The sequence below is a fragment of the Pipistrellus hanaki genome (assembly GCF_964339955.1).
Source record: "Pipistrellus hanaki genome assembly, chromosome: 8".
Taxonomy (NCBI): Eukaryota; Metazoa; Chordata; class Mammalia; order Chiroptera; family Vespertilionidae; genus Pipistrellus; species Pipistrellus hanaki.
In genome coordinates this window covers 60754237-60769308 of record NC_140510.1, presented here as the reverse complement: position 1 = coordinate 60769308, position 15072 = coordinate 60754237, and the positions used below count along the sequence as shown (strand labels likewise).

Below are 15072 nucleotides of genomic sequence, written 5' to 3'. Positions count from 1 at the left end.
CCCAAGGAAATGGGGACCTCCAAAAGCTAATAACACAGAGGCGCCACACTGGAGGGCTGCTTTTTCCTTCACCCCCAAGATCATCTAACACAGCAGTGTTTCCAAGCAACCACGGGATTTTTAAAAATTTACTTTACCAAGACATCAGGCTACAGCTATGTTTCATGGAAAGGCACCAGGACAGTGAATCTTTCCTGTTTGAAAATACAAACTATTGAGCCACTGAGTCACTCAGGGAGCTAACAAGCACCTAGGATGCCTCCCATGGAGCAGACAATGCTAAACAAAGATTAATTTCCTTATTTACCCCCAAAACAGTGCATAGAGCAAATGACATATCTGGAAGAGACCAATTTAGGAAAAAGAAGGACAAATTAAGGAGACAGCAGAAGAGTTGACATGGATGACTGAGGCACAGAAAAAAGAAGCCACTCCTCTGCTCTGTTGCACAGAAACTTTAAAATACTTTGGCCTTCAGGTATGTACATGGAATCTATTGACAGTAAGGCATTGGGGAGAGTTGTTCCTGAAAGTGAGTTCACAGTTATTCCCAAAAAGGAGCAGTAGTGACTGAACACAGCAGCACAATGCTGGGGCATCCCCTGTGGCGTGGAAGCTTTCTCCCACCTGCCCTTGCATCGATTTGTTCGTCTGTCAGATGAATGCCTTTGTCCTCTTCAAAGTAGTCTTTTAGTTCTTCACTAAAATGTATTCATGTTACAGAGCCCCGTGTTGTAAAAATGAATTATTTTAAGAAGCTGCTTTATAAAAAATAAATAAATAATTGATTTAAAAAAAGTTAAACAGAAAGAGCATTAAACACATGTCAATGCAGTGAGCACGGGGCTTCCACAATGATTACAAAAGATAAATCTTGTTTCTTTAAGATGAAAAGATTCTGTAAGAAGCAGCAGCTGGCCCCGTGTGGGTGTGAGGCAATTTGCCATTGTGAGAAACCTGGCCACTCTGCCTCGGAAGGAGCCGTGCACACTGTCTGCTACCTTTAAAGAGACTCACACTACAGACTGTGAGCTCCATCCAAGCCACATCAAACACTCAGAAAGCTCTGGGTAGGAAAATGGAAAAGGTACCAGATCACAAACTTGCAAAATGGAAAATAATGGGTTAGAGAAATAAAGGTTGTTACTCAGAATCATTGTCTTCGCATCCTAACCTAAAGTGTAATTTTTGAGAATGTAGTGTAATTTAGTGATTAACACATCATATATATTATTACTATAGCAAAGTACATTTTTTAAAATTTTCCCCTAAGGAACAACACATTTCAAAGATACATTTCCCCCATGAAATTTGCTGTTAGCAAATGAACGCAATGCCTCCAGTTGCCCACGATCCTTGGAGAAAGCCAACGAAGAACTGGGAATCAGAATCTGATATTTGGAGCACTGAGCACCTAGGCTCACACCCCTGAAACACGTTGGCCAGGGCTGGGATATAGTCCCAGAAGCCCCCACATTGAGCCACCTTGGAATTATTACCTTCAAAAGCAATTTTGATTAGAAGCGGAACCTCACCTACAATGAAAGGAACAGTGTTGATGGCTAGAATAGAGATTACCCTGGAAAATTCCTTACACACAGTCTCTACACACCAAACAGGCATGATGTTGGGTGGGAGATGTCCATAACTCACCGATGAAGTGGTTGGGCCCCAAGGCAAGCATCTCCTCCAAGAGGACCAGGCCTCCGGGAGCCTGGAGGAGGGTCACGCTCCGGCCGTCTATGAGGGAGCACTGCTGAAACCCCGTGGCCGTGACCTTCCACAGCAAAATCAGCGAGGCAGTAGCATCTTGCCGAATTCTGAAAACAGGAGGGGTGTAAATGGGAAGTCCCATCCAGAAAAACTCACCATAGAAACAGTTCATCAAATTAAAAATAAACATAGAAACGACGTGTGCATCCACAGAGGGATGGGGAAATGGATGGAATGATCTTATAAACAAGCTCCCACTTTGAGCCCACCCATGGCTGTCATTCCCCACGCTGTTAGAAATGTCTGTCTCCTGCTTGATCAAAAATAGACCACAAAATCACTAACAGATAACACCTTTGGGGCACAGTTTTCATCAATAATAAAGAGGTATATTGAGTTCTTTTTAGAGACAACGCCTTCCATTTCCACACAACATTAAGGTTCCTGCTGGAATTTATTTCAAAGGTGTAATGCGTCCCCAACAGCCACATGAGGTGTGCCATCAAAATGAGCAAAAGTGTGTACTTCACATGCTTCACATCTTCCCTGGCTTTTTCTTGTTTTCAGGATAAAACCCAAAGAATGAGATGCCACGGATACTAATCAACCTCAGCCTCATTTTCCCTCTCAAATCCGTCACCTCCTTCCTTGCAACCCAGGGATCGGACCACAGGACTGCTGTCTGTTCCCCAAAGAGGGTTCTGGCCCCGCACCCAGTCTTCACCTCCTGCACCTGGGAGGTGAGTCATTTTCAAGGCTTAGCCCCCACATCCCCTCTTCTCTGAGACCTTCCCTGACCACCTTCCCGCCACTTTTCCTTCCTTGGGTTTCTCCCTCGGGGAGAAGAGCTGCCCATTCCCAGCACAGAGCCTGGGCTCGCAGCAGAGTGCTCAGGAAAGGACTGACTAATGACTGAAGTCATGGGTAAAGCCAAGTGCAAGGTCTCGTAAGAGCATTCAGGGCGCCGAGACCAGTCAGCCTGGGTCAGATTCTGCTATTCCGCCTAGCTCTGCAGCCTAAGAGAGTCTTGGTTTGTTGAAGGGGAGGAGGAGAAGCATTTAAAGGGAGAGAAAATTGGAACTAATCAAAAAGGCTTATGAAAGTAAGATAATATGATCTAGACCAGCGGTTTTCAACCAGCATGCTGCAAGAGTTTTTGAAAAATGCAATACCTGACTATTTAGTCAGGCGCACTGACCTCTTTTCCCTTAGATTGTCAAGTAAAAGAGTGACAACAGTCAACACAATAGCCATCCAGTGTGAGTGAATCAAAATTATACCTTTTTTATTTTTTTGTCCAATTGACAAAGAAAATATATATAATTTGTTGGTGTGCTGAAGATTGTTAGTAATTAGTTTATATGTGCCGAAAGATTAAGAAGGTTGAAAAACGTTGTTAGAGATGGTTTCATAAATTAATGAACCTTATTTTCCTAAAACCAGCTCAGGCCCATGAGGGTTTCCTCTGTATTAAAAGCAATGAAACACTTAGGACCGGGGTCCCCCTGCTGGTAGAACTCAAAGCTGCTTCAGACGCCACACCTTTCCCCCCGCTCAGGGGATTTCCGGGTGCCCAGAGTCCACTGCCCTTCCCTGGCTCTTGGACCAGACTAAGTCAAAGCTGGGGGGGGAGGGGGTGCAGGGCAATGTAACAAAGCCCCTCTTCCAAGCAGTTCTCAGGGACTACTGTAGAGAAGGTAAGGTGAGCAGAGCAGCCCTGGGTAAATGGAAAAGGTGAGCATGCGCGCTGCTCCCTTAAAAGGGAGCCAATGCAGCACGCTGGTTACAGGACCATGGCTCCCTCCCCTTTCTAAAGTCCCTGGAGACTGGACAGCAAAGGCTCATTGGTTGCATGGGGCTGGTGGGGTAGAGAGGGGTGGTAGTTAATAACAACAGAGAAAGTCAGGGAGCAGGAATTGTCAGCCAGGACGGGACGCTCTAACCTGGTTAACCCCCAGCAAGCACAGCATCTGGCACACTGCAGGTATTCAGCCAAACTGGTCCCCACCCCCCCACCAGTGACAGTGGGCAGCACGTAATCAGAAAGAGCTCGAGTTTAAAACAAAACAAGATGCTCTCTTCTGGGGTGTTTGTTTTTAAAGAGAATATTATAATGTTTATATATTTTTTAATATGTTTAATTGATTTTTTTTACAGAGAGGAAGAGAGAGGGATAGAAAGTTAGAAATATTGATGAGAGAGAATCATCGATCAGCTGCCTCTTGCACATTCCCTACTGGGGATGTGCCCGCAACCAAGGTACATGTCCCTGACCGGAATTGAACCTGGGACCTTTCAGTCCGCAGGCCAATGCTCTGTCCACTGAGCCAAACCGGTTTCAGCTATAATGTTTAGATTTTAAATTTGGAGTAAATTATGCATACGAATTGAACCAATAGTCTATAAAAATCTTAAAAGGCCAAAGAATTTTAGAAGCAAAAATCATCTGTGAAGAGAAGAGTCTGGCCATGAACCTTATCTAAGGCCTCAGGGTTTCTCTTCTCACACCTGACTTATCCAGACCAATTCCACAGTCTGTGTCTCCCAGTGGATAACTCACTCTACAGTCTTCCCTGTAACAAACAGCACCTCGAGGTTTTGAGGGACATTGACCACGTCTACACACGAATCTCCATGTATGATTCTCACAGACCAGTTACATGGAGAGACACAGCCTCACAGCCAGTGTCAGTCTTAACAGTTTTTCCCCTGAGAATTTTCTTACTTGACTGAGGCGTTCTGTGGCACTTCAAAGGACACCAGCCGGCCACCCGCAGAGCTGTTGGAACTGGCATTCCCACAGGCAATATCGGGGATCACCTGGGGAAAAGAACAAAAAGGTTGGAGTTCACAGCACAAGACAATACTATAAAGCAAAATTCCATGAGATGCATTCCTCCACTCCTTGTGGTGATGCTGGCCTGGGGACAGAGAAAGGACGAGTGAAACCTTAACAACTCAAGAGAAAATGTAAGCTTTGCCCCTTGAGTTTTCCTGGGAACAGTCTATCCACTGCGGGGATTGGGAAAACGAATAATAAGATATCCCAGGGAGGGGTTCTTTTATTTAACAAGAGTCACTGGCCTCTGCTCTAGGTTCAGTCTCGGGGTTCCCGAGGGACTAAAAGCTTAGAGAACAAGGAGGTGGCCATTAAGGATCAGCTTACACACAATGGTATAAACCTTCACCACTAGGAGAGTGCGCCCTTAAATGAACTATAGGCAAGAAGAATCTGGTCTGGATGACCCTGCTCTGTGTGGAGATGGGTCTCAGGAGCCCACAATAAGGCCAGGTAACTGAGGAGCTGCCCTTTTCCCCCTGTGGACTAGGTCTTCATTTTTTAAGTAATATATTCCCAAAAGTGTTATACTGATGGATGTGGAAAATGAGCTGGTGGAGGGAGGGAAAGGGAGAATGTGCTCATTAGAAAGCATATTGTGAACACTGAGATGCTTCTGACAAATTCATTCATTTATTATTCCTCATACCATAATCGCTGACTTCCTTCATGAAAGTCCAAATAAAAGGGTATTAAAAGTACCCCTCATCACTGAATTAACTGAGAACAACACAGAAATTCTCCATATTTTCACCCCAATCAATACTTAGAACTTATTGTCCAGAAGGCTGGATACTCCTCGAATGCTACCGATAAAATCCACCATGCATATTCAAAGACGTGAATCCAACGTGTTAAATTTGTGTAACAGACAACTGTTCCATACATTTTCATCCCCTGGGGCTCAAATAGCCTTGGGTACCCAAAGCATCATCCCTTCACGAAAAAGGGAAGCGTCTTCCTCTAGCACTTTTAACCTGCTTCTCGAAGAGCCTAAGAAATAACCGCAGGACAGGAAGACGAGGCGTTGCTTTTTCACATTTACCAGCTGTCGGACAGTATGTCGTTAAATAAATAGATTGAAATGGCCGGTTGGGAAGAAATGTTCATTAAAGGACACTTCCTCATAAATGTGAATCCAAATCTACTTCACATTCAAGAAGTGAGTCATTCAGCAAAGAAGTATTGAAATAACTTCAGAGCATTTAATAAAAGACTGAAATCAGAACAAGTCCACCAGTTTTTAAGTAGGTGAAGAGCACTGCCCTGCAGTCTGAATGTGGCCTTCATAAATTGCATGGCAATGAAAAAAAAGTGGGTCAGCTGGTTATAATTACCCACGAAAATGAACGAAGAAATGATCCCTTACCTCTTTTATAAAAAAGGAAAGTTTCTAGACACACTCCTTCACCCTAAAAGTGCTACACAGAGATCTATATATTGTTGTTGTTGTTTTCATTTAATCTACAAAACCTGTAATAAAACACAACCCCACACAAATCTATATGGATGTCATATAAAGTATAAAATATGGAATGAAATTACACTGTCATTGTCACCTCAAATTCATGATTTTAACTAGTTCCCAAATTCTTCCAGCTTGCAAATTTATATTTTATGTCAACTTTTAGAGGTATGCTGAACACTTTATATTTTATATAGTGAGACTTTTGATGAACTTGAAAATACAATAAGCCAAACCTAGGTTGGCCAAGATTTAGTAAATAGAATTTTCTATTGCCAAACTAAATAAAATTTGCGAATTTTATTTTCAAATGCATTCTCAAAATATTTTAAATCTATGGTAGCTTTTTCTTCTCTAAATCCCATTGAAGAGCTGCAAGTCACCAAAAATAGAACCCAAACAATAACAAGCAAACCAAGAAAATAGTGACCAATTACAATTCCACAAGCAAAATTAGGTCAGTAAAGGCGGGTCTTGGTTGCATTCATGTTTATGACTCTTCATTGGCCATTTGCCCCAAAATAAGATTGTCTCGCAGAAATGTATATGGACTTTGGTCCCCAGAATAATTACGTTCCTTTTCTTTTCTTGATTCCTCCTTTGGAGCGCCCAAAACAATCACAATCCAAATGTCTCATCTCTGTAACCAAGAGAGATTTCCCAAACAAGCGCAGACGGGACTCAGATTGGGCACATTGTTTTGTTCACTGGGCAACTTAAAGGTTTTCCAGTTTTTGTTGTGTAATTAGAACTATGGGAATTCGTTCAACCTTACTAATGTTTTATGTAAAAATGTATGCAACAAAACATTCTCACCTCCACTTGATCCCATTTCATTTCTACAACTTTCTGCCCCGTTTTCGGTTGCCAGGTGGGCAGGGTCACGGTTGCCTGAGAGCGGGGCAGGATGGCATCAGGCTCCTGGGTAGCAGCGACTGACTCCAGCTGTCTAGGTGCCATGGACTCAGTCCAGCCGGAGGCCTGGAGGCTGGGAGGTGCCTGCTCACAGTGTGGACCTTCATAGCCTTCCGTGCAAATGCAGAGGTAGCCACCGCTGCTGCTGCTGCAGTTGCCATGGTGACAAGGGTTGCTGGCACAGGGATCCGCCACAATCTGAAACAAGACCATAAATGGGTCAATTACTCCCTCATAAGAAAAGTGGTGCCATCGCTGGGAAATTAGCTCGGTGTCTCAGAGCTGCTGCTCCCGTGGAAACGCTATTCCTGGGGAACGCATGTCCTTAACGACTTGTGTTGTTGCGGGCAGCCTCCCAAGGTCATCCCAACGTTAGCCTTTCCACAGGTAACAGGCCTCCCCCAAGGACGGATACATGATTGGGGAAGAGCCTCCCAAACCAAGGCCCTATGCAACGTTGAATTCAGGAACACGCTATTTAGAGAAACTTTCTAAGGCAAAAATAGTTAAAATTGAGGCTTATTAAGAAAATGTCAACTTCGATGCTTGTACCTGCGTGTCATGACAAATGAAAGTAGGGATCTAAAGTGAACTCTTCTTTTGTACATCCTGGACCATTACAAGACTGCCTCATGCCCAGTGTCTGTTCTCCTGAAGATGCGCTTACCTCAGTCTCCCAGTTTCCTACCTGAGGAACAGAGCTTTTTAAGATGCTGTTTTTTTAAATTACAGGCTTCCAAAAGGATGAGTGCGCACGACCATTGCAAGCCAGTAGAGAGCATGGTGGTGAAGCACATTAAGCAGAATCTTATAGAAACTCCTAGCTCATCACTTTGGATGGGGATTGCAGAGAAATGTAACCCTGCTGGATACAGAAGATAAAATTCACTTGCATGTCTTTAAGTTGTGTTCCTGCTCTACTTGTTTATCCAGACTCCTTTGCTGCCCTCTGAATGGCCACTTGTTATTACCTGGTGATGCTACAGAGCAATGAGAAATGAAACAGCGTTTCTCTGGAGACCCTCCAGGGTTCAGAAGTGTTCTCCACACTCATTCCATTAGCATTTGCCTCTGTGATGACCGAAAGTGAGACTCTATCTGATGCCCCCCTGGCTTCTCGGGGCTGATCACAAAATAGAACTCAGGAAAATCCAGATCACAGAGAAATGGAACCCCAGTTTCTCCTATAGAAATGGTTCATGCATAATTCTGCATGGAAAAACGGTTACTCATTATGCTACTTACCCTCATCAAACAATGTCCAACTAACTCCTTCAGGAATGTTAAGGGATTTTGAATTGAATAAAATGAAGTTAAAAAATACTGCATTGTCAATTCTCTGCTATCACTTAGAAATCCCTTCACAGAATATCAGAAAAGAGTGGGTGGAGTGGTATCTGAAGAGAATATTTAAACTGTAAATAATTTTAAACATCTAAAATCTTCATCAACTCAAAGTAAAACCCAACTCCTTCCAGGTAGACAAAGCCCTCCTCGATCTGACACCTTCATACCCTGGTGTCCTCTCTTCCCATGTATGTTCCTTCTCCCTGGAACTGTCCCCACCCTGTTTTCTTTCTGTCCCTGGACTATGCCAAGGTCATTCCTACCTCCGGGCCTTTGCACCTGCTATGCTCTCTTCCTGGAATGCTTTCCTCCCAGACTTTGCATGGCTCTCCACCTCATTTTACAAAGTGGAAGTCCAGTGTGGAGGTCACTACTGCTATTGGATCCCACTAATTTTGATCTATAAGCAGGAAATAACCAAACTATCAAAATGCATGAGGCAAAAATGTCATAATTAATAGATTTGACTTTGGGGATACCCAATATTTAACAGGCAATCTTTTCTCAGCTATAATTTCTAGCTTCTAATGATACGGGAGAAGGAGAATGATTAAGACTTTGTAATTTCAGCTATAAAAAAAGAGAAAGGAGAAAGCCCTGGGGTTAATGGTTTTCTGCTTACAGCTACCCAACAAGCTCATTTATTCAATGTTGTGCATTTGTTGCATCAGATTAATTCTTCAATAGAAGTGACCTGACACGCATTCCCCACACATTAAGTGAAGGGACACCCAGGGCCTCCTCCATCCGAGAACATTTCAGATTCTGTTGATAGCCACTCTGGTTTCAGTGACACTGCTTTCAGAAAGTCCAGAAAAGCAAAGCGCTAGCCTGAGACCACCCGCATCCTCACTTATACCCATGCTCCGTGGGCAGAGTCAGTCAGGGAAACGGAGGCATGTCTGCGGAGTCCAAACCCAGTGCCACCCAGGAGGACCTGCAGTCACAGATGGAGCACGTCACGTGAGCCAGGCTGCACAGGTCACTGAGGGATGAGAGATGTGTGGCATTTATAGAGCAGTAAGCAGTAAGATGTAAACACAGAAGAGAAATAACTGAGGGGGATTTGTGTGGGGTCTAAAGAAATAAGTAGGATGGGCCACTGTCTTAGCAATTCTTCTGAGCAGCAAATCAATTCAGGAACTTTTTACTACAGAGACCGATACAGATATTGGTATCATAGGAATAGGTTACCTTGTTAAGCAAGGAACAAAAAAGCCACCAAGCAGGATTTCTCAGGCTGGGCATTCCTGACTCTTTGGGCTGGATAGTTCTTTGGTGGAAGGGCTGCCCTGTGCATTGTGGGTGTTTAGCAGCGTCCTTCATCTCTACCTGCCAGATGCCAGGAGACGTCCTCCCTTCAACAATGACAGTTGTGACAACCAAAATGGTCTGCAGACATTGCCAGTGCCCCTGAAGCAAAATCACCCTTTAAAGGAACAGACTGATGATCTTCCTCCATCAAAACGTTTTAAAAATCCACCAGACAGACTCCAAAAATGAAATAAAAAGACAGCAACATGATGAAAGAAAAATAATGGTACCGTAGATTACAATGGATGAAATTCTTTATTATATCCATTCCTGGATGTCACTAACAGAGAGACACCTCGATGAAAAGGGCAAAGAAATAAGCAACATGCAGAATGGTTTGCACACAATCGTGTCATTTTTTATATTATTTTTAAATACTCACATAAAACCACGTGTCCATTTGTGTGTATGTCAGCACACATATAAATTTTCAAAGCAGAATGAACCATGGTTTTAATAATTTGGGCAGTAGAATCAATTAAGGAACTTCTAAAAATACATATTCCCCTGCTCCAAGCTATTCATGGAAGCTCCGAAGGTGAGGCCTAGAAACCCATATCTTTCAGCATCCCTGGACTCTGATGCTCTGGTCCAAACACCAAAATTGAGTTTCCCAGTATAAACCAGGGATGGCAAACTCCAACCGCAGGCCAACTTCAGCCGGCTTCTGTGAATAAAGTTTTCCCGGGCTCTGGCCATGGCCCTCTGGGTAGGTTTTCACTGCACCACCTCAGCAGATGAAGAACAGCCACGGAGACTATCTGGCCACAAAGCCATTGGAGTACATATTATCCAGCCCTGAAGTTTTATCTGGCCCTGATTCAGGCCATTCCGACCTTGTGTTCACAAAAGGAAGAAACAGGTAGGTGAGCTTGTCTGGGTAAACTTCAAAGATGACAAGTTAAAATGATCATGTCGATAGCAATTACTACTACTTCTTCTTCCCACCCAACTGGGATGGCATATACTAAGTGATTAAATCACAGAAAGGACTTTTCACAGCACAACTTGAGGCAGAGAAGGGACCTGCCGCACTTTGGATCATAATTATGTGCAGAAACGTGACAATAAATCTTGGCGCCCTGAAAGGAATGCTTATGTAGATAACAGACTATGAAGTGAGATCTCTATAAAGGGTCGCACTCCCACCTTTCCTTCACTGGAGGAAGTGCGGAAATTTTGTCCCTATCCTCCCACCCACGGGCAGCTCACTGCAGAGGCCAAACGTAGACAGAGGTGGAACCCTGTGGGGGAAACGGGGGAAGAACCACACAGACCAAGGGACCTTGAAATAGCAGGACTGCCCACTCACTGGTAGATGTGGAATTTAATGAACAAAATAAACGAACAAACAAAACAGAAACAGACTCATAAATACAGAGAACAGACTGACAGCTATTAGAGGGGGAAAGGTTGGGAGGTGGGTGAAAAGAGTGAAGAAATTAAGCAAAGAAACAAAAAACAACTCGTAAACAGATAACAGGATGGTGATTACCAGAGGGAAAGGCCAGTGGAGGAGGGTAAAGGGGAGATAAATGGTGATGGAAGGAGACTTCACTTGGAATGATGAACACACAACACAATATACAGATGATGTGTTATAAGATTATATCCCTGAAATCTGTATAATTTTATTAACCAACCAGGGACCTGTTGCAGAAATATTCCTGCAAGACTTCTGGCGGGCTTCCCTCCCACCACCACCACCTCTCCTGTCCCCCCCTACCTCTTCCTCTGTGGCAGGCGGGGCAGGGCAGGGCAGGGCGGGGCTGGCAAGGTGGGCAGTGCTTTCCCTCCAGCAGCTGCAGCTGCCTTGCTTTCCACTTTCCCTCCCTCTTCTTTCTATGCTGTCTTCAGTCTTCATTCCTCCCTTCCATCGTGTATGCAAATTAACCATCATCTTTGTTGGGTTAATTTGCATACTTGCTCTGATTGGCTGGTGGGCATGAGTTGCAGGTGAAGCAGAGGGATGGTTAATTTGCATATCACTCTATTATTAGCTAGGATGTTATCCCAATGATTTCAATTAAAAAAAATTATCAATACTTGACTTGGCCATGTTTTCATGGTGTAAGCTTAGGACCAGCTAGATGCACTGACAAAGATTTTCCTCTTATGTCGTGCTAGATCCACTGATAAGACTTGAAGAGATGCAGTTCTTGTCCAGTATAACTTTCCTATTACCTGACATTTCACCGTTTTCATTTCAGTTCTTAGAAAAAGTACTGAAGAGGCACTGAAAAGATCTTGGAGTCCCACTGTAGGTATTACTATCTACAAAACATTCTCTCTCTCGCTGTCTAAACTGCAGCTTCTTTATCTGTCACAATGCACAACTTTTCTTTCTAAGAGTGGTTATCAGGGTAAAAGCTAAAGAAATAAAATAGCAGGACTATCTACATCTGCCAGCTGGGAGGGGAACCACAGCGCAGATGACTTTCGAATTTGAAGTTCAGGATTTCGAGAAAAATAGTAATGAGCAATTGTTTCCCTGAAGTGCTATGACATGGTAGAGAAAACTGGGGTCCCACTCTCATTTGTGGGTGATCCTGGCCAAGGCAAGGAAATTTCCTGGCACTCAGTCTTCTCAACTGTAAAAGGCAAGAATGGAGCTAGGGAGCTCCAATGTCCTTTCTCTTCCTAATATTTGGTTTCTCAGTCCAAATAGAAATTGCACTGGTTAGAAATTATTCCTGCTAAAAAGCAAATGAACAATGTTGGGGTCCAACTATCACAGTGCTTTAATCTGAAAAAGAATATATTTCCTACTTTGTTCAATAATGATCCTAACTATATTCCAACTCCAACTGCTTACCCACTAGGAGTAAAGACACGAGGGAGGGGATAGTCACTTCAGTGTTTATGCCAATAGTAGACTGGGCCAAGAAAAGCATCCCATGAATTGTTGTTGTTTTTTTCCATATCCAAATAATAATAAAAATGCTCATTCATTTCACTGGATCAAGGACGCTATGCCATAGTGAAATACACATTCCCGTGTTTTAATATTTCTTCCCTTCTGTATTATGGACCCTGGGTCTACTTGAAAATTATTCCAAAACTAATTGGGACAGTCATTTCCCCCTCAATTCTTAGTCAATTTTCTTAAAACCAGCCTGTCCTGATTTTTATATGTGGGCTGCATCACATTTGTAAGTGGGCTAAAAAGGAAATTACAAGCAGAGTTCAAACTCTTGGCGATGAAATGAATCCATTAAAAATAAACATGTCCAATTATCCCCTCCCTCATGTCTTTATGGCATCTTTTTACATTTGGAAATTACCTTGAAATTGCACTGCCTTTGCTTCAGTCTGGCTAACACACATAGTCAATAGTCACACTGATGAATCTTTAAGCCCTGCTCAGTTGCAGATATATCAAGAATTGAAAAACTTTTCTTCAAAAACCTGGCAAATCCTTTGTGTTCTGCTTTCTATATTCTCTAAATTCCCAGAGATAACACTCAACTGCATTTACTTGCACAGGCACATCAGCGTCAGATAAAATGATTTTTTTCTTTTAGTCATTCAAAGACAAGTTTCTTGAATCAGAAACTTGTAGAATAATTTCAATGCTGACATCAGTCTCACCTCTCATCAGAGACACTCATACATCCTAGCAAATGCTCTTTAAAAACCAACAATGCCATGAATACAGGAGAAATGTCAACTCTTACTTCTCTGCCCACTCAGGAGAAGAAGCCTACACAAACTGGGAATTAAGCTTTCTAGATCAAGGTTAGACAGGCATCTCAAAAGATGCAGGAAAAGTGTCTTATTAAATTCAACATCCATTTAGAGTGAAGACTTTTGGCAAATAGGAAGAGAAGTGACCTTCTTTAATCTAATAAAGAGTATCTAAAAATATATATTTTTTAAATCTACAGGAAATGGAATACTTATTAGTGAAATGTTGAGAAGTTTCTCACTGAAACTGAGAACAAAGCAAGGATATTTGCATCACCACTTCCAATGAACACTGCACTACAAGTCCTAGCCCATGCAAGAAGACAGAGTAGCTCTCTGCCATCAGCTACCAGAGGAAAGAAACCCAATTACTGGAAGTGGATCCAAATTTGGCACTGGTCACCCAGACCTGGGCAATTTGAGCAGCTTGAGGGCCTGGCCATCTTCCAGCAGGTCAGGAAGCATCAGAGATGACACTCGGGACACAACGGGAGAGGAGAACCCTGGGTTCAGTCAGCTGCGGGGGCCTCAGGTTCAACAGATCATAAACCCTGGGTGGCTCCTCAGGCCTTTGACAGAACCTGGACCAAGCTCACTCAGCTTAGTCATGGAAGGTGTCTGCCCAGAGAGCCCCAGTTTATGGTTTTGTGCAAGGTTCCAGCGTTGCACAGGTGGAATCCGAGAGGCCGAAAGATAGGTGTAGAATAATGGAGCCCACAAGACTATGGAACTTTAGAAGGCTCTGCAAGGTAAAGAGCTGGAAAAGCCAGATTTTATTTTACCCTCACTCATGCCCCCCCACCCTGGGTAACCATGGCTTTTAGAGCAAGTATTTACTCTATGAACCACATGCTAACCAAGTTTCAGAGCAAAGTTTGAGCAAATGAAGCTACTCTGCCCAGACAACAGGGGAGGGCAGCATACACAGGCTGTGTGAGGTGCCCAGACTAGGAGAGCAGAGGCGAAGGGGTGCGGGGGCTCGGTGCAGGCTGCCACACAGCAGGGAGAGGATCCATCCTGAGAAAAGCTAGTACATCAATGTCTTCAAAGCTGGGGCTGAAACTGTCCACACATGTAAAAGCTGGGGCTACACCTTTCTGGGTAACATTTCCCACCAGTCAAACGAAAAAGGGCATTTTTTGTTTATGTCCTTTAAAAAAAAAAAAAAAAAAAAAAAAAACTTTTATAGGAAATGTCGACCATCTACCAATTCTGGAACTAGCGACACAATCTGAGTGAGGTTGGCAGATAACTGCCCTGGTGAAGAATGCCAAGAATAGCCCCCACTGCACCCCTGTTTTGAGAGTTTTCTGCACCTAGAGGCCCCTCTCCTGGCAGCAATGATGAAACTTAACTTGCCTTTGCTCAAAAGTCACCTGAAAGTTCCTTCCTGACTTTCCTCCCAGGCGGTGGAGCACCGGGCAGATTCCACAGACTTTTTCAGAGCCCAGCAACCACAGAGGCCTATAGGAGGCCAAGGAAGCCGGAGAAGCCAGCCGGAACCCAAATACAGCGGCCTCTGCATATTCTAAAGGATTTGGCCTCCATCCTAGCTTTGGGACACCAACCAAACATGTTAAATCGGGGTAGGGACTCCCACTTTCAGAAGAGCTTTCCACTCTTTTTTTTTTTTTTTTAATAAATTTTATTGATTTTTTACATAGAGGAAGAGAGAGGGATAGAGTTAGAAACATCGATGAGAGAGAATCATCAATCAGCTGCCTCTTGCACACCCCCCACTGGGGATGTGCCCACAACCAAGGTACATGCCCTTGACCGGAATCGAACCCGG

At 43.6% G+C, this 15072-nt stretch overlaps 1 protein-coding gene across 1 annotated transcript in view; it reads right to left on the bottom strand.

Annotated features, from left to right (window-relative positions):
• The window catches only part of DNER (delta/notch like EGF repeat containing), a 214956-nt gene that overhangs the window by 122807 nt on the left and 77077 nt on the right, over positions 1–15072 (bottom strand). The window contains exons 2-4 of the mRNA XM_084891823.1: positions 6834–7130; positions 4439–4533; positions 1654–1820 (exon numbers count right to left, since the gene is read on the bottom strand). Coding sequence (XP_084747949.1) covers positions 1654–1820; positions 4439–4533; positions 6834–7130 — 559 coding nt within the window. The remainder of the gene's footprint in view (positions 1–1653; positions 1821–4438; positions 4534–6833; positions 7131–15072) is intronic.